General features: G+C 44.7%; 1 protein-coding gene across 11 annotated transcripts in view; it reads left to right on the top strand.

Annotated features, from left to right (window-relative positions):
• LOC105672102 (protein turtle) overlaps positions 1 to 20,730 on the top strand; it is a 242,604-nt gene that overhangs the window by 202,717 nt on the left and 19,157 nt on the right. For 8 of the 11 annotated variants that reach the window (XM_067354582.1, XM_067354591.1, XM_067354593.1 and 5 more), the window contains 7 exons: positions 7,922 to 8,147; positions 10,765 to 11,043; positions 17,088 to 17,375; positions 17,539 to 17,948; positions 18,318 to 18,589; positions 18,812 to 18,984; positions 19,349 to 19,408. In XM_067354582.1, coding sequence (XP_067210683.1) covers positions 7,922 to 8,147; positions 10,765 to 11,043; positions 17,088 to 17,375; positions 17,539 to 17,948; positions 18,318 to 18,589; positions 18,812 to 18,984; positions 19,349 to 19,408 — 1,708 coding nt within the window. Of the gene's footprint in view, positions 1 to 7,915; positions 8,148 to 10,764; positions 11,044 to 17,087; positions 17,376 to 17,538; positions 17,949 to 18,317; positions 18,590 to 18,811; positions 18,985 to 19,348; positions 19,409 to 20,730 lie in introns of all 11 variants that reach the window. The other 3 variants (XM_067354588.1, XM_067354589.1, XM_067354592.1) reach the window with 3 other exon arrangements.

Raw genomic sequence — 20,730 nt, forward strand, 5'->3', positions numbered from 1 at the left:
TACATTGCCTCCGTGTTAGAAGAGCGCACACATAGACACATATGTACATCCGTAATACACGGCGACCGCCAAGGCACACATTCGCGCGAGATATTTTCGTTCATCGAATACGAGAGGGGATTCCGCAGCAAAGATAAACAGCCGTCGAGTGTTTGCCCTGCCGAGACAATTTTCTCGCCACCTACGTGACTATGGAAAGTGCCGTAAGAAGCCTACCTCTTTTCCCCGCGGTCCGCCCTTCTCGCTCTAGAAATTCAATGAGCCATTCGAGGACTCGCGAATGACACCGACGCACTTTCTGCCAGACACATTTCGATTGTTTGCCGCTGTGGCAAGGAGAAAAATCGCCGTATATCGATACACGTATATATGTTGTGTATACGACGCGTGTGTAGTTTATCAAATTTCAAGAATAATCCAATAAAAAACATGAATATTGAAAAAATAAACGAAAAGGATCAATGAAAAAAAAAATAAATAAAAGTTTGGATATTTGCGCTCTTCTGCTGTAGCACTATCTTAACGGATTAATTGTGATAGCAACGTGTGTGAATAAAAGAGATATATTGCGGAATAAAAGAGAGGGGAATATCCATGTTGTGTAAAAAAATTGTTACAAAGTCCGTCGTGGACTCTACAATAGAATAACAGCCGGGTAGCTCGATCAATCTCGCGTTAAATTAATCGCGCGTTAACGAGAGCTAAAGTCCGTACTTTTAAGTCCGCCGATATTCCCATCGGTATAGCGAGATCGGCAACCAATTCCGCAAGAAGATACATAATTCATGCGAATTCACGCAGCGTCGAAATTGGATTCAGTTAAAGAGTCGAATTACATTGTAATACCCTCCGCGCTCCGTCAATTGCGAAGCGCGCAAAGCCCCACGCGATACTTGGCAAAGTTGCCGCCGTAGCTGTGCGTCCTTTAATTTGCAATTTGCGATCCCAAGCACGGCAAGTCCTTGGCTGAACACAACTCTCACAACGACATCGAAACCGCTGGCAGCTACCGGCAGGGCAGGCGCCACCTCTCTTGGGAATTAGTTCTCACTGAGGACGATGGACTCGACTGCCATTTCCCAAAAGTGATATCCAACCCCGTAAATTTTCGACGTAGAGGCCAAACTTGCCGCGTAAAGCAAGGGAGTTTCGCAAAGTGCCGGGACTGCAATCGCTATTCCACACCGCGCCGCTACTCCGGGCGTCCGAGTTCTCTTCTAAATAAACTCGCGAAAAACGGCATCGATTTCCAGTGCGATGTCCTGAAAGAGCTCAAGGGCCCGCCCGCACTTGTTTCCAAAGTATTAATGAACCGCTCGACCGCGAGAAATTCGAAGCAGTCCCCGCAGCGATTCGTATAGTTTTATAAAATCGCGGCTCGGTTAGAAACTCGATTGGTTTTAACCCACAACCTCGAGGTTGTTATGACGTCGGCTTGTATAAATCAACCTAATTGGATGTTGACGCGGAGTATGTAAATTGGTCGCGAACGCAAATATTGATTGTTTGTCCTAATGAAGCAGCGACGTAGCGGCAGAAGCATTTGAAAACAAAAATTGCGGTATCGAGAAATACTCCGAAAAGTGAGAAAAGATGCAAATTTAATTCAGATTTTTATGGAAGGGCGCTTTGGACGGCGAGAAGTTTATAAATGCGTTCTCTCGAAGGCGATAGCGCGGAAGAGCGTAAATATATTTAATATCGAGCACTTGGGGAAATTTTCGAACCTAGTTCGAGACCAGACCAGCGAAACACAGGCGCCGTGTGCGAGTGCAGTGAGACGCATTTGCCTCGAGATCACAAGTAGACGAGTTTCCGGGCCAAAGTTTCCAAAACTTCCACGTAAACCAAAAGAGTTCGATTAAATATTGATGCAAACATGTCGGGTACACTATCGTACCTAAGCTTTGCTTACTGGAAACAATTTGGCGAAACAAGTATCGTCCTGCGAAAGTGTTTCAACGACAAACTTGGATATTACTTCCACCTCACACGCGGCTTCCATGGTGTTTAATAAACTTTCGCGTTAAAGGCGTCGTTTAAAAGTTGGGTGCATTAACTTTCTCATATATATGCATACGCGACGTTAATGTAGCAACATTAGCGCATAATCACGAATGAACGGTTTTCATTCTATTAATATATACTGTAACCATGTGTCTCTCGATCGACACTTACGCTAGGAAAAACGCACTGCGATGAAATACGTAATAAAATATAAGGTCGCGTCGTTCGAACGGTATTTTTTCGGACGAGTTAAACAGCAAATAAAATATGAATGTTTCCACGTCGGTGGAAAATATCGCGGCACCGTGTCGCATTTAGAAAGATATTCGATCGACAGGCTGGCGACAGAAACGAGAACGGCGCGGAACAACGCGGAACAACGCAAGTGTAAGCCCTTATTCCCTCTATCTTTTACTACCGTATCTGCTAAACAAGTTCGTGAAAATGGTGTTTACTTTTAAGAAGTTTCCCAGTAAAGCTCGGTCGTTGCCTCTCTACTTCGTCACTTCTTGAAGATATTAATAAACTTCCTTCATGATAGAAAGTGCAGAGTTGTGACTGGGCCGCTTTTTACATCAAAATTATATTAATAAAATCTTGATTAGTCTTTCACGAATAATATAATTGCTAACGTTATTTATCACCGTTGCATATTTCTAGCGTCACGATTCCTTTCAATGGCGAAAAAGTAGTAATAAGGAAATGACAAATTTTCAATAATTGAAATAATTTGCGCAATCTGTCAGTATATCTAAATTTTTATGAAATAACCTTTCCTTGAGAAGAAATATATTTTCAGAGATATATCGTGCTTCACCATAGAGTCCCTTCACCTCTGCGCCAGTTAGCCAGAGTTCGCGGAAATGATATCGATCTCTAATAACGTTTCCGCAGAAACTCACCCGCTACTTAGTGGTCCCCTGAAATATTCATTAACTGCTGCAAAAGACGAAGTAGAATTCGCGATTAGATCGTGGCTTTAGTTGAACTATTATTAGTCGATAGTAACTCGCTAAAATAGAAATGATACGTTCGATTCTACGAAAATCGAATCGAATATTTCAAGTATAATCTGCAAGCGCTCATGAATTTTCATGCGGCGGCTTAAGTCGGTACGTCGATACGTTGCATAATAATTAGCGTCACTGAAATTGCAATATAAGGGTATAACCGCAATACCATAGTTTGTAATATAATAACATTGCATATATTAATAATGCAATTGAATATAAATGTATCCAGAGCTTATGTTAATCCTCGTATCAACCAGGCCGTAATATATTTCTGCATAATAACAGTAGTATTATCAATAAAATCTAATATTGAAAATGTCAACGTGCGCGCATACTATTTTCTAAAGGGAGCAAATTGAATTATCAAAGCAATCCCAATCAAACTGTTTCGAGCGGGCTCCGCGCGTCAGTGTTGCAGGCACCGTTTCGAGAACCAGCTGCTTCGTTAACATTTAACCCGTTTGGCTAGCTCCGACTCCGGAGCTCGATCTCCGGAGGATACCGGCCGCCACCTTAAATATCAACCCTGCCCGCCGGTTATAGCGAGCCCAGCCTCGCTCGATGTCGCTCGGGGGATGAATTATCAAAATTTCCGCAATAAGTTCCGCAGCCAAGCACCCGACAACCCAAGCGATAGTGTCGTGGTACGCATAAAGAACGAGGGTGCTCTCAATCCCCCGCGCGATCCTCCTCGCCCACTTGCCGCGAAACTGTTTTATTTGTCCGCCATTATGCGCCATTATGTCGCAGCGTTACTTCCTGAATTATTGAGTCCAATTTTCCCGCTGGTTGCTTCCGCCGACTAAATTTTTGATTACGGCATTTTGAAAAGCAGCTTTCACCGATTTAATTGATTTATCTGCTCGTTGTAAAGAAATAATTTCTGTTTTCGACAAACAATACGCTGCGTTGTACGGCGCAAATGGGTCTATTACCGAACCATGTAAAAAAAAAAATATTTCGGAAAAACTAGTTGCAGGCTTTTTGTTGGACGAAATACTTTGATGAGAGCTAAAAACGGACGTGGAATGTTTATGATGCGGGAAAAATGAGACAAACAACGTTACAACCGCGTTTGCAGTTTATCGAAACATTATATTCGTTCCATTTTCAATAAAGTGGCTTTATCGGCCAGATAAATAATATTAGCTTATCGATACTCTCGTTGTACGCTTCGCTTACTTGATTTTAATCTCGAAGGATCCTGATTAAAATAAAATTTTTTTTCTATCATTAAAAGTGTATAAATCTGTTGTAGTACTTTAAATGTTAATATTGCAATCTGCAAAATATCCCGCTCCTCTTTGCAATTTCTCTCTTTCATATTACAAAAGCGGTTCTGCGTTTGTCGCGGGATAAAAATATGACCGAAAAATACGACGTTACATCTCATTATTCAAAAATTTCGGTCCGGGACACGTAGCGAGCCCGGCCGTGTTAAATTTCATCGGCGCATCTAGCCGGGAGAGAACGAGCGGGCGGAGTCACATGAATAAAGCACAGGAATGAAAAATAAAGCGAAGGCGAGTGACCCACATGACTGTCGCGCGCATACATGTAAAACGCCGCGCACCGGCACTCACGCGAAAGGGAACGACTTATTCACTAAAAGCCTCGCCCAACGACAGCCCGGCTGTGCGCACCCCGTCGGAGAAATCCCTTTTTTTTCCAACCCTCCTTACCGCGCCCGTCCACCGTTCGCCGCCTCGTGCCTCGCTTGGCTGTCGTCGTGTCGCGCGATCCGGCCCGCGCTAAGAAAAGGGCGAGAAAATAGGTCCCGCTCTCCTCCAGAGAGAGAGAGAGGCTTGCCATTCAGTACCGTAATTTATTCCAGTTTCATGGATCCCCTTTTGGACCGCGCCGCCCCGCCGCCGTCGCTCTTTCACTTCTACCGTTCTTTATCAAGGCCCGCTCTGCGCCCGTTAATCCGAGTTCCCTCTCTTTTCCCGGTCTCTCTTTCCGCCCGTCCCTTTGCTCTTTTCTCTTCGCCGCGAATAAGCTCGCGTACATTTGCCAATTTATCTTGTTAAGCTTTCATTTTATCCATTACGGATTTCTTTCGTGTCACAGGTATACTTGTTGCGCAGGTACGATTGATATTACGAATTTCGCGTTACGCTCGGCAACTCAAAGCGGCGTCCTCCGAAGAGAAAAGTAACGCGGCGGATTTTCCTTCGACGCAAGGGCCATTCTCGCGTAGCGCGTCGCCGCGAAGAATCAACAATGAGGAGCGTGTGCGAGCGGATCCGACGGTCTTTTCGGGACGTTTAGCACGAGAACGTGTAAATCTAAACCGGTATTCCGGCCGGCGGCAGTCGGTGCTGTAGACGCACAATAACTACCGGCTTCGCAATATCGAACGGGGTTCGCTCTACGCGCCACCCGGGGAGAATAATGTTGAAATCACGGGGTTGCACGTCGTCATCGCCGTCGGGGTCGTCGGTGGTCGTCGCGCCGCGGCAAGTAGGCCAGCGGCTCGAAATAGAAACCGTCAACTAGGGCAGTCAATGCTCAACGTAAGACACATTTGTCGCGACACGTTCGCGACTTTTCCGCACCGACTCTTGTCTCCTCGGTTTTCGCTCTCTCTCTCTCTCTCCTTCCTTGTTTTTCGGCGGAAGTGGGAGGAGAGGGGGGAGAAGGAGAGCGCGGGAAGCAGCAGAAATGCCGTCTGCCAAGCGCGGAATATCGCCACGTCGCCTACACACGCCAAACACGCCGACGGTCTACGACTTTTCCGCCGCATCAACGAACGTCCTTCGACGACTGCGGGATTTATGCGGGACCAGACTTTCGATTCTATCTCGCCGTCATTCTACGCCCAGCGGTTTACGTGCTCCGCAAACGATCGTCGTTATCGTAGAAACCCTTTGCGAATCAACGCGCCAATCACGAGACGCAATCTAATCAATTTGCGCCGCAGTTTGCTGGAACTTCGTTAGTGATCAATATCCTTAGACAGCCCTGACGCGGAAATTTTATCTCTACGATTTCGTCGCTGAATAGCAATATCCAATTAACGCGGCTCGAATCATCCGATAACGAATTTTGCCCCGCCGTTGCATTCTTGTTTTTGATTACTGTACGGCAAACATTACGGGGGGAAAACGAAATAGAAAATATAAGTTGCGATTCGAGAATCAATTAAATCGTTGCTGCGTGAAATACCGTAGGCGTGTACATATGTCGACGGCGACTTTATCCCGCTGGATCTTCCGCGCATCGTTGCAGGGGTTAAATGTCTTGAGGCAAATGCATTAATACGGGCGATAACGCAGCGGATTTTAATGCAGGCGTTTACACGGGCCGTTTTAGCTCCGCAGGCTCGCTCGGATATACGTGCTTACCGGTAGTTTTAGCATCCGGCTTAACAGGACGTAATTTTCCGCAATGGCGGCGTAATGAGGCGTATATAAAACGACACTAACCCCGTGCGCTCATCATATCGTTCGTACATTTTCTTTATGACGAGGCGATCGCTAAAACTCATAGCGCTAAAAACAAACGATAGCGCTCCGATCCGTTGGTAAATTGTGGAATTAAGGATCGGGCAAAATCTAAACTTAAAAATTCTACGTTCATTAAAGCTATTAGTGTTATTAACTAATTTCTCTTTTTCTGCATGGCAATGTTTCTGCCTTCAAATATAACAAATAACGCTTTATTCGCATGTAACAGTTTCTCGATATATTCGGAATACCTTGCACATGTTTATCCTTTGAAGTGCCGATAATTATTATTCTGATATGAATAATCAAACGATACACAATTCATATATACTGAAACATTTAACAATCTGTCATTATAGAAAGCTGCAATATCTCAATTGACTTTATTCACTTTTAAGCTTTCCTGAAAATTTAAAGCACAAATTGCACTATCCGCCTTGTATATCTCGTTGCGCATCGAGTGCGCCCACTTGCAAAACTACCGAACAATCATTCCTGCACAATTCTGCACTCTTTTTATAGCAAATAGTTTTTTGGAAGCACCGCAAATCTACGAGCTATGTTACATCGCATTAATGATACTGTCGACTAACAATGCCGAACAGCTCTCCAAAGTTAAATTTCGACACTTCAAATCTCCTATTGTCACTTGACTACATTTTCCGCTTCTGCGCGGCATGTCCGACTCTTGCACGTGATGCACGAGCTATTTTGCCATGACGTTACCGTACTGTTGACTGCACAATAATGCATCCGGCATGTATCAATTGTGTGCAGCTTTCTTCCGACTTACGACGTCATCCACACGTACGAGCGTGCTGAGCCATCGCTCCTTTCGACGCGCGAACGTGTGGAGACGTCGCGATCTTGTTTCTCGTTACGCCTTGCTATCCCCGCGCGGAAAACAAGCGACCCCCGGACGTGCGCGAGGATAACGCCCGTAGGTCGTTTCACTCGTCAGACACGCTGCATCCCTTGTCTCATCATTTATCATCTCATGATTCACGGCTGGTGCGAGTGAATAATGAGGTTTGATCGCGCGCAGCGAGAGAGAGAGAGCGCCTCTGAATAATGGAGCGCGTCTCTATGAAGCCCTGTATTAAGCGGGATTAAAACTTAATTTCGGTCGCCTTGCAAAAGTAATGAAATCGTTGGTAAAAGCTTTTTCGATTCTTAGAGATAAAAGTTTCATCATACATAATCTTTTTTTCTCTTCTCGGTCGAATATTTGATGTCTCGAGCAGACGCGTCTCGAACATCTCCAAAAATAAACGGTACGAGAGATAAGTTATTAACTCTGATAAATCTTTCTCGTGTTTTTCTGGCAATTCGTTACGAGAAAGTCCGCGCGAAAATCCAGACACAAAATCGAACCTAACGCTCGCACCAGCTTATACGCGTTTATTACGATCCCTCGTTTATGTTGAGTGTTGGTGTTGGTGCAAGGGGCAGGAGACACCGATATACATATGGTACGAGTCGTATCCGACCCACAGCGGCGAAGGATACGAGGGTCGTGTCTCGAGAGTGGGCGAGAACTCGCCGTACGGCCAGGCTAGCCTCAATCTGACGAACATCCAGGAGAGCGATCAAGGATGGTACAAGTGCAAGGTCGTCTTCCTCAACAGGTCGCCCAACAGTCACAAGAACGGTACCTGGTTTCACCTAGACGTCCACGGTAAGTAATCTCAAATTTCATGCATTTCTTGTCAAAGCAAACGAATGCAATTCACGGTAGCGTAGCTCCGAGAGTTAATAAAGCGAGTTAATCCGATCTTCATGTTAGACATCGCATTTAAGTTCGCATCGCTGCGAAATAAACAAACGGACGACGACAACTTTGAGGACAACATGCTGCGGAATGTGTCGCGAAAGAAGAGAATACTTTTCATTCTTTATTAATTTAGTATTCACGTAAAGTTGTCCGCTAGTAATAAAAGTTATGCTCGCTAAGCGCACACTCTTAGTAGCAGCTTTTACGCGGCTCGTATCAGATGAAATTACATTATTTCTGCTTCGAATAGTCTCGTTAATATCACTTTGAGCTTAAGGAGATTTTATGACTTCGACTAATGTAGCTTTATAACACTTCTGGGAAGTTAACCACGTGACTTAAGGCGATATTTGAACAATGTTCCAGAAATTTACAATTTTCAAAATTTCTTGCGAAACGGAGATCCGCGAACGCAGAATGTAATTTTACCGTAATACCGTGGTATCGCTCATTTCTATAGAAATCTCATGCGCTTTATTTATTACTAAGTAAATCTTAATCGCACGCTTCTCGAGTATCGAAGATATTTTCGAAATTTGCTCGTGTTTATATTCGCGAACAAGTGCGCACTGATAAATGATAAATAATCAAAATAGACGTCGTCGGAATATACGTAGCAATCGGGAAAGGAATGCATTCGCATGTTTCTGAGGACTCATGAAATTCCGGAATATCCTGCTTTTGCGCTTGGTTAAACATCGGCAAGTATGGTATACGAAAATATTCCCCTTTCTATCGTCGCGTTCCATTTCATCCCAGGCGTCTCCAAGCGTTTCGTCGACGTGACTTCCTATCCAGGGAAAGGAAAGCATGCGAATCATAAAAGGCGCTTCAAAAGGACTCTGCTGATTCTTCGACGCGACTCTGCACGAATTGTACATTCAGCAAACACTGTGCAACCACGCCCCGGCGTGCTCTCATTCTCTAGCTGTTCTCTCGTAAACGCGCGCGGGAGAGGAAGTCCGCTTCTTGCTTGCTCAGCGAGCAGTTCGAACGTCTTCTTCGAAAAGTTCGTCGTGCCCTTCATCGTTTTGGCGAAATCTTCCGAGAAACGCCTCGTCTCTGCTTACGGCGAGTAAAATGGAAAGGAGGATCGCAAAAAGATCGTGTTACCGGACGGGAAATGGGACAGGGGGGAGAAAAAAGGAGGGAGAAGGTGACGGAGGAAAGAGAGGGAAACTTATTGCCGCGTTTTGCTACGCTATAAACGACAATGGAGGGCCGGAGGGAAGAGAAACATTTAGATGGCTTAGGAAAGATGTTGCGTTATCTTCTTTTTCTCTCGTCACACCTCATCCACCTCTTTTTCTTCCCAACAGCCCGCTCTGCTTATTCCCAATTTCTCCGCCGTTCTTCGCTGGAGCCCTTCGGCCATGCTCGGCTGCAACAAGAGTAACGACAACAAGGAGGGTTGACTGCGACAACGGCGATAGACCCGCAAACGGCGTCAAAGGAAAAAATACTCGAGGCACTGAAAAGCGTTTAAGGCCCCTTTGTACTTTGTAGTCGACTCCATTCGGTCGCTTGCTCGCGTTAGAGTCATAAACCGTCGTATGCTTTCGTATGTCACTCCGCGCTTTTTCTTCCTCTTCCACTCGCGTTGCCGCATCTCCCGCGGAACGTCGTTTTCTCGAAATTAAAATCTCCTGTCTTCGGCTTGAGCGAACGGCGCATCGTGGCGAACGATGTCTACGGAAATACGGAACAAGAGCTGGAATAGCAATAATTTGTAAGAAACTCGCTGCGAGAAGCTACCGCGGAAATACTTAATTGAGCCCTTTCCGCTTCTCCACCATAATAATCGGATTTCTCTTGCGCTCGCGCGCGCGTGCAATTGAAATTTCACCAACGGAATAATTTCACCTGGCGAAAGAAACGTGTAGTTCGAAGGGAATGCCGCTCGAAGGGCCGTTTTCTCAACCATTCTACATGGAATATGTATTACTTCAATCGTTCGTTTTCCTCCGAACTCTTGCTTCTTCATTCCCTTGCACTCCGGAATTGTCGACCTCCTGATATGGCACTGTACCATCCTGGAACAAGGACGACTCTCGACGTCACCGTCCGGTGACGAGCGATGGGCGGCGAAGAACCATTGTGATTTCTCCGGGACGGAACGATAAAAACGCGACGGAACTTCTCGAGGAGCGTTTTCTAAATGTCCACCTCCTCCTCGCGCGCTTGATTGTTCTTCTAACACTTTCCCGGCGGCCATTTTCTGTCGTTCAAGTGCCAAGCGCGCTCGTCTTCACTCGCGAAAAAATAAACGGCTTACATTTGTCGCGAGATTTTGCGAGAGGAAGCAAGCGTCGCTGGAAGTCATAAAAATAATCTGTAACGAAGGGCGCGCGAGATGATATCGTGTTCGCAAGTATACGCGAGTCACGCTCGAACAATTCGAAATAGAGACGGTCAGTCTGCATCGTGCACTTTAGAGTTAAGATCACAGTTATAACTCGATGACACGCAGTTACATTAAATCATATCTAATCGTCCTCCAATTCGCTTCTATTGTTTGCAGCGCCACCCAGATTCAGCATGACGCCAGATGATATGATATACGTGAATCTGGGCGATGCGATAATACTGAACTGCCAGGCTGAGGGCACACCGACGCCAGAGATCCTGTGGTACAAGGACGCGAATCCTGTCGAACCCAATGGTCGAGACGTTGGGATATTCAACGACGGTACCGAGCTCAGGCTCTCGAAGATCAAGAACGAGGACATCGGCGATTACACCTGCATCGCCAGGAACGGGGAAGGCCAGATCAGCCACACCGCGCGCGTCGTCATCGCGGGTGAGCATTCTTCGGCTTTCGTTAGACTGTTAAAAGAAGTCCTGACACCCGAACCGCAATTTCATCGCAAAGTTCGGCAGTAAATTATTCGTTCGGCCGTAGTAGCGGAAAGACACGATTACATTCGATGGCGATCGAGCTTCATCGAATGTGAGATAAAACTTTTTTAATTTAAATTTTAGTCTTTCGAAAATATTTGCGGATAAAGAAGTAAGAGTGAAAATAAAAGTAAATGCAAGAAGATATGAATATCGCGAGATTTTAGAAATTGCCTTTCCGTCCTAAACTTAGGACAATATATAATAATAATAATAGTAACAAATAAATAAAGAAATGCATATATGTATTTTCGTAACTTTCCGGTATTTTGGATATCTTGAAAAATATATGTCCGGCAGAATCGTACTCTAATTATTAGAATCAGATAGACTCGTTTAGCATGGCTCTTCCGGGCTCGTAAAAAATCTCTCTCCAAGTTTCCGGCGTGATTTTATTAATGCGGGTCACGAGCGGCGTCCGGTTTGCGGTTTTGCCACAACGAATAATAACTCCTTTTTCCGTCGGCCTCGGGTAATATCTCGCGGGAAACGTTAGCGTGCACGCTGTTAAGTATTACTGTCTGACAGGAACGCGTTACCGGCACACTGCAGTGCGGTCGCTTAATCCACTCGGTCCGCCGCGTGACACGCGGTGGCTGCGACAAAAACTGTCACAGCATAGCTTTCGTTTCGGAGTTTCATGTTAAAACGAACGGATACCGCATAGTGCCGTGCACCGCGTGACGATTGGGATAATTAAACGACCGACCAGTTAGTAGTATTTATCTTCATTCCCGCAGTTGATGGCGAACGTCCATCCTGCTTAATCCCTACGAATATCTTAATCAATCACCCGTCTATCACGGCTGCCTATATGTTTTACATCTCGGTGCCAAAGTGTTGGAATCGTCCTCGCAGAAGGACAGACGCGTCTATAGTACACAGATTACGTCTACGAATATACTTATTTTGTTCTGGTAATTAAATGCCCGTTTTATAGTTAACTTGCATACATAATTAAAATATAATTAAAGAATATTTCATAAAAGTTCCACCTTTAGCCGGATGGTGGAACAAAGAACGTACCTCCTCGGAGAGCGCCTCGGTGTAACGCGGGTAAACTAATTAAAGAAGAAGATACTTTGTACCGAAGCTAATAAGGAGATGAGTCTTAGCAGTCTTTTTCGGTCGAACATAAACACAGAGTCGATTGATTAGTTTGCCGGCGCATTTTTCCGAAACTAATTTAACATGAGTCGCGCGATAGTAAGCGCGCTTTAATACACTTCCGAAAATTGCCTCGACATGCCGACGCGATTAATTATCCGCGATCGGCACCCGAAGAGAATAACGCAAAATACACCTGCCTGCCAGACCGATAATTAATAAACAGCAAACTGCCGCGGTAATTATCGAGCGCGCCGTTATCAGAAACAGATATCCCTTGGTAATCAGCGATCGGTCGAACACCGGTAATGCAATTCCAATAACCCGCATGCCAGAAAATATCTTAAAGCGAGCGCGGACTAGCTCCGCCGGTTTTACCGCTTATCGATCCGCGAGTAAGCCATCATTCTCGCTCTTTCTGCTTTTGCTCGCTGCGCAATCAGAAACGAATTTCTCACGGACAGGGTAAGCCTGGTGCATCGGCGCCTTTGCGATACATTCGATAAATTCGGCGCACTCCACGCGAGTTTCAAACGGAAACAAAACGGAATAACAAACGATCCTTTTACGGGCAATTTCGCAAGAGTTCTTGAAATCGTCCCAGAGAAACTCTAGAGATCTAAAATATATATTATCGACGGCACTGCAAGTTTATTGCGCCGTCCTTAATTTTAAAATATTGTTCGGAATAACTGATGCAGCCCGCGAGCTTTAAATAGCGCGTTCTCACGACTTTACCTTGATTGCGATCGTTTTAACAAATGTCAAGTGCCTAGTCCTCGCTTTTAATAAGCTAATGCGCGCGAGCGTAATGGAATAATTAAAGGTATACGCGTATACGTCTTATTATCCCCGGTTTAATTAACTCGACTCATCGCCGTCTTTCTCGTTTCTCCACGAGTGCCTCGAGCCGCGTTCTTAATGCCTGTTATGAAGAGGATTTTCATCGTGTGGCATGATGTAATTTAGTCGAAAAGAATGCACGATAATCTCGCTGCTCGATTATTAAGCCCTTAGCCGTAATGTTCGCAATAGTTTTGCGCGCCATACAATTTTTCCAAGGAAATATCTGATATAATTTCGATTTTTACTGGTATTATCGAAAGCGTAAGGAACGGACACTTTTACAATTCCGCGCGATAGAATATCTAAATGTGATAAAAGTCTTCGATTTCTGTCGATGATTTTTATTTCCTCAATGGATATCGCGGCGATTACGATATCGCGCACGAGCAGGTGTGCGCCATTCTAAGTCATCGTCTCGCGGAGCGAGTTCGGGAAAAGATAAGGGACATCGCAATCTCGTCCGCGTCGTATAACAGTTTTAGCGTCCTTTTCCCACGAACGAAAACGTTTCCTCGTGATCGAAGGCGCAGCAGCACGCCGATGCATCCATAAAGCGCGGGGACGGCAGCCAGTAGGACGTATAGCGGCATCTCGCCCCCGTAAATTTTACGAGCCGATACATTTACTCATATCGATACCCCCTCCCGCCGCGATAAAACTCGCGTTAGGCAAAGTGGTTACACAGCGTGGTCCCGGGCGTCGCTCGTTCCGCCGACCAATTAAGGCTATTCCCGTAACGGGGTTCCGGTGGGGGGGAAGAAGAGGGAATGAGGGTTAAAAGGCGATTTGTCTTGTTTTTACGGAACCAACAGCCACTTTCCGCCGCCTTCTTGTACCGTTTCGTTTTCGCAACCTTCTCTCTCTCTCTCTCTCTCTCTCTCTCTCTCTCTCTCATTTTTTTCTCCCTTTTTTCCGTATCATTGCTCGTTTCTGTCCCCCAACCACTGTAAATTTGTAAACCGTGCAAACCACCGCGCCGGGACATCCGTCTTCATCATCGTATTGTCTTACCGTCTCGCCTCTTGTTCTCACGCCCGTTTATGGGCTTAGTTGCGAGATAGTTATTTAATGGATTGAGAAATGGCGCGAATGTCGCCCGCTCGAAAATGACGGCCAGGTCGTAAAATCCGCTCGCACGCGAAAAATAAAATTAGGCGAACGTTACCTAGTGATCATTATTGCTATTGTCGGGAAAGATGAACGCTCGGAGAATACTCTACGTGCCCACGCAGAGTACAACATTTTTCATAAATTTTCATATTTTCAAATTTGCTCCGGCGCGTATCCGCCCTGAAATCACCAACGATAAAGATAAGTTAAAGTGTGAAATATATAAAATTTCTGCGCGTAAACAAAAATAAAATTTGCATAAAAAATCTCGCGTTTATGCTCACCATCCTAGAAAATAGTGAGACATGTATTTCACACGGCGCAACGTAATGGTTCATTTCAACGTTAAATGAAACAGGACGTTTAAAGAGGATGAAAAAACGCCGGAAAGTAAACATTACAAGGATAAATCATTCCAGAATTTATTCTACGTCTCGACTACTGCTCCATTTGCTCAACTATCCTTCGCGCTTCTCGTGGTACCCACGTATTTACAATGTGCAACGTGATGCAGCGCGACGCCGCGCTGTCATAGCTGTGTAGCTTGGCATAAGAGTCCACACGCTGTTCTCTCCTTCTCTCTGAATTTCATTGCCCCGGTTTGTCAAGATTTTCGTCTGGCTGGCAAACGCTGGAATTTATCACCGTGACACTTTTCGCATCGAGAATGCAGCGGAGCCACGGGTATAAATGTAACACGCTCGGTGATGCGGCGGCAGTAACTCGATAGTAACTAAATACTTTATAAAAGTGTTTTCCGAGCTCCTTGTTTGCCGAAACTCGTGGATATTTCTGAGAATAAAGCGCAATGGTGAGACGAGGTGCACGGAGCATTTAAAGTCTTTATTAAATATCGATCATGTATCGATGGAAATTGCTGTCCCAAGTTGGTAAAAACAACGTCGTTAACGAACGCGCGTAATGTGCGCCGCGCGTGCAACTTTATGGCAACCGCACACTCGTCGCGTGATTCTATAGGCAACTCGGAATTCCATTGGCCTCATTTGCCCGGAACTTTGCAAACTCTCCCTGTAAAGTATCCTTCTAAGCTTTCGCGCTCGTGACATATATCACCGCGCGGAAAATTAAAATATATTTTGTTGATCGATGCAGCCGCGCGAACTACTGTGCACAAAGTTCTACAAACAAATAATAAAAACAACGATTCTTGCGTAAAATAAGATTTTTTTTAATGAACAAAGCGACACACACACGCACACACAAATGTAATAAAAGCGATGCGAGAGATTTGATTAGTAATGTAAAAAATACAACGAGTGTGGAAGATTGCGCGAGAAAATGGATTCTTTTTTGCGAACAACAAGTTCTCATTCCGCGCTTCGTGCGTTTATCAAGATCGTAGATTCAAATTTATTCCTGTCGCGCTGGCTGTAGCGTGCACCGCTGGTGCGCATTGTAGCGCATCTTCGGAGGTGCAACTGGGTGCAATATATTGAGACATCGGGCAGAGCTTAGAATATCGTTGCCCTCGTTTCGCGGGATTTCCGTCTGCGCACGGAACGCAATATTTCTTGCGGCTTGGAGCTCCCTAGCCCTTTCTTGGCCGGGGCGTTCGCTTCCGCTCGACGCCCGTGTTGTTCGAGGTCGAAACTTCCGTCCAACATCCGTATTGCTCCCACCAAAAAGCTATTCCGCAACCCCGAATTTGATAATATCGATACGTAGCGACAACAAACACCGCAACAATCTGCCAAACGTTTAATTGCTCAAACGTATGTCAATATATTTGCAGCATCATAGCATCACCCGGTGTGTCGCGACGTTCGTTTGCGTGTATAAATTCACACGTTGTTTGCCCGACACCTATACCTTGTTTACTTTGCCAACTAGCAATCTCGAATCCGAGCGCGATATATGGATTTTGAATATCACGTATTCAAAATTAAAATGCAAAAGTGGAGATTGCAGACACGCGACAGCGTTTATTATCCAAAACAAAAAATTTATGAAATTGGAAAATGCGAAATATTGAATTATAAAGAAATACTTTTTTTTTTATTGCGCATAATACGCGTGCAATCTTATATTACGCAGTAAAAATAAAAAGATAAATTTTTATCGGATTTCTTATCAAGGCGCACCTTGCAATCAAGTGTTTAATCAATATCTTTCATCCGGTGAATTCCGGTGTCGTTAATTTCTCGACGATTTTGCATATGCTCATTCGATTCCGCCGCGATTTGAGCTGCCGTTGCAACGCGGAGATGAAGACTTCCGTAATCCCGACGAATGACGATAGATCGGATTGCGGAAAATGCCGCGGAATCACGCGAAGGATGAGCCCGGTCTTTTGTGCGGCGCGAGAATCGATCTTCCGCTATAATACAGCGAGATATTCGCTTCTGAGGCGACGGGCAAAGCCGCAAGTTTTGAAATTCTTCGGGCGTGAATACGCGAGAGACGACGGCTATGGGCGTGGACGACGTTGGATATCGATGAAGATATAATGCACCCTGTTGAACGCCTTTCTCGTAGACTCGTAAGCGCAGAAGTCGTGCAGCGAAAAGCAAATTCGTCGGCTATCTCTACTCCACGTTCGCCTATCCGTCATGGCTTTTTATCGACAAGAGAGATGTTATCGAGAATCGATAGTGAGACAATATAGCATTCTGGTTCTCTCCCTGTTTCTGCATGATAGCAAGTTACACACGCCGCATGCCGTCGTCCCTTCCGGGATATCTTTGACAGCGCGACAACCGATATCAGCGGTCAATCGCCACCGCAGATTCGAAATGCAATAGCGCGATATTATTAATATCGATTGCGTTAGATTTGATGTCTATAATCGACGTTTCGCCTGTTTTGATATCTTTTCAGTCTCTGGTAAAATTAATACAAAAATATTATGTTATTGATTCGCAGGTCCAGCCGTTATCACGATGCCGCCGACGAATCAAACGAAACTGGAAGGCGAGAGGGTGAATTTTTCTTGCGAGGCAAGGGCTCTTCCGGGTAACGTGACGGTGCGCTGGTTTCGCGAAGGCGCCCCCGTCTCGGAAGTCACGGCTTTGGACACTAGGGTGTCCATCAGGATGGACGGTGACCTGGTCATCAACCCCGTCAGCGCCGATGACTCCGGTCAATATCTGTGCGAAGTCACCAACGGCATCGGCGATCCTCAAACCGCTAGCGCCTACCTGAACGTCGAGTGTAAGATTTCTTTAAGAATCTGAATTTTTAATTTTTCAAAAATTGCAAGACAGGACAATCTTCGTATCGAAAAAAATCAAGGACTACACTTTGCAAAGTACGAACTCAATGCGATTGATATCTGAAGGATTAATATTTTCAACGTGGATTTTTCGCGTTTTAGACCCGGCAAAGGTCACGTTCACCCCTACTGTCCAGTACCTGCCGTTCCGTTTGGCCGGCGTGGTTCAGTGTTATATAAAGGCCAACCCTCCCCTGCAATACGTGACCTGGACCAAGGACAAGCGCCTACTCGAGCCTTATCAGACGAAGGACATCGTTATCATGAACAATGGCTCCCTGCTCTTTACACGGGTCAATGAGAATCACCAAGGCAGATATACCTGCACGCCTTATAACGCCCAGGGCACGCAGGGCAGTTCGGGTCCGATGGAGGTCCTCGTGCGGAACCCGCCTGTCTTCATCCTCGAGCCGGAATCGGTGTACACGAAGAAGGTGGGCGAGACGGTCGAGATGCACTGCGACGCCCAAGAGGCCGAGGGAACGCAGAAACCAACGATACAATGGCATCGGGTACGCTCGACGAGATGCCATCATTTTTTCTATTTTTTTTAATATATATATTTTTCCAAATAATTTTTTTGAATATTGTAAACAAAATCAGCTTTTTTATTATTATTTTATCAAACCAAAACTATTATCAAAACTGTTTTTCTTATTGTTTTTTATATATAACAAATACAACAAATACAACACCGTTTTTATAACATTTTTATACATGTTTTTTGTTAAATAATAGAATAACAAACTAAAAAAAAAGTCAATTTTTTAAGCATGTCTCTTGGACTTTTGTATTATTTGGACAGCAAATTTCTGGTTTGTTTATACTTCCGGCTAGCTGCCGCGTCGCGTGTTGTAAAACATAAACGAAAATTTTCTCAGAAGGATGGTGGGCCCATTCAACGCACTCGCGCGAAGATTGTCGGGGGCAATCTAACTATAGAGAGCCTTCGACGCGCGGACTTTGGGTTTTATCACTGCGTCGCCTCCAACGAAGTCGCCACCATCTCGTCCGTGACGCAGCTGATCGTCGAGGGCACGCAACCCCATGCACCTTATAACGTGTCAGGCACTGCCACGCAATTCTCGGTATCGCTAACTTGGTTACCAGGCTATTCCGGCGGTCCTGATTACAAGCAAGATTATACTATCTGGTGGGTATATGAGACAGGCTGATAGGTATTTCCACTTAAGGCTCCTTCTATCAACGCGGACGATAATTGTTTGGATAGAATCTCTCGCGCCAAATTTGCATTATGAATTAGGACATTTATAACTCGTATACGCAAATTATCTCCGATCTGAATTTTAACGGCGGATTCTCCCGAAATCTTTTACGCGATTCTAATTTTGTTTCTTGCGCTACTCGGGCATAGGTACAGGGAATCGGGAATTTCGGAATGGAAGACAATCCCCGTGACTCCATCGGGCAGCACAACGGTGACGATCAACAATCTCACGCCTAGCACGCTCTACGAGTTCCAGGTAATCGGGAAGAACGCTCTGGGCGAAGGAATGCTGAGCAAAGTCATCACAGTGAGGACGCTCGGTAATGAAACTGCATTATATTCAAATTGCTCTATTACTAAAATTATGTGTAACTATATAACAATTAAAATTTATTATCTCGATAAAAATTAGCAAATGAACGATGAAGCTAAATGGGCAAAATTCAATCATCCTCAATTCAATGAATCTCAAAGTGAACGCCAGCTATTAAATTTCCCCTGACTGAATACTAATTATGTATCTAGAATTAAAAACGTTGATGATTCTATTTATTAATGCTAGTGCTAATCTAATCAATCTAACTAGTCGAATTACTATTGATCTATTTAGTAACTAACACATTAATGTTTGCTCTCTGTACAACTTTTCTTCTCACTATTTCCATCTCTCTTGCATTCCCGAAGGCGTTAACCTGCCTCAGCCGGCGACTCCCTCCGCGTCTGATCAACCCCCATCTCCAGAAGGTAAGATTCCAATAAATTAAAATTGTTTACGTCGCAAATATGATTTAAGGATGAAACGAACAATAAAATGACGAAGAGAAAATATCTTAAAAATTTGACGCGTTATATGTGAACTATAAACTGTTTAAGCCTCCATAAATTGAAACACGTAAAATCTCGAAGGTAGTAGCGTACGATGCAGTTTTCTAGAGGTGTTAGAATTGGCGATTTTTATCGCTACTTTAAATCTGCAAGCTAGCAAAACGCGATCGGTTGCCGGAATATCTCGGAGTTCCGCGAGACGCGCTACTCACTTCGCAAGCTGAAAATAGCATCTCGATGACTGTCGAAGAGAAATTCACGCGCGAGATGCCGTTCTCGTTTCATCCTCGCGATCCTCTCATCGCGACATCGATCCAACAATCGAAAAGTCGTGCGACTTCCTTCTCGGCTAGAACCATAAGCTTAAAAAAAATAGGAGGAAGGAACAAGAAACGCGAGCAAGGAGACAGCAAGATAAGGAAGGGAGAGAGAGAGAGAGAGGAGAATGCGGATACAGAATGAGGCAAGGAACGGAGAAAACCGAGAAAAAGAGACAGAAAGGGAACGGAGACTTCCGTGGCGACTTATCGTATCGGAAAACCCATCGAGCCGTTCATTCTGCTTCCGCTTTTATTTCCTTCCCTCGAATCCACCGGTTCATTGCCTTCCATTTGTACACACCGTACCTCGAGCATCCCAGATACCGGCGTCTAGGGATTCTATCTGGTTACCTTTCAAGCGTTTCTCTCTCGCCTATCTCACTCTTCTCTTCGTTGTAGCTTTTTCTCGCTGTGGCACTCTTTCGCTTCTTATGCTTCCATCCACGCACAAGCCCGCATCATCATCGGTTTCGCTCGTTAGCCTGCAACAAAGGGTCGACTTCAACAACGCTGGTTAACCACGGTTAACTAAATTTTCTTTTTCTATACCTTTGCTACTCTCCACACAAGGCATATCACGATTCGCGCTTATGTTTCATAGAGGAATTCTCGAGTCAATTTTCTTTAATAATTACTTCAGTAAATATTGTTTTTAGTCATCATTTGTGACAGAATTTTTACAGCAAAGTTTTTTCAACAAAAATGTATTTTAATTTGTCAAAATTGTCTCATTGCTTTGATATTTGTTAAGGAGAAAACATATTTGTTAAATTTTTAATTTATAGAATAAAGTCAGAGTCGCGCGGAGTAAAAGTGTGAAATTTTAGATCACCCTGTAGTCTACACTGCGAGAAAGAGGTATATAGGTTAAAGCTAATTGACATTGATGAAATCGACCTGGTATGATTAGTATTCAACAAT

Source organism: Linepithema humile, chromosome 4, assembly GCF_040581485.1.
Source record: "Linepithema humile isolate Giens D197 chromosome 4, Lhum_UNIL_v1.0, whole genome shotgun sequence".
In the NCBI taxonomy this organism is placed as follows: Eukaryota; Metazoa; Arthropoda; class Insecta; order Hymenoptera; family Formicidae; genus Linepithema; species Linepithema humile.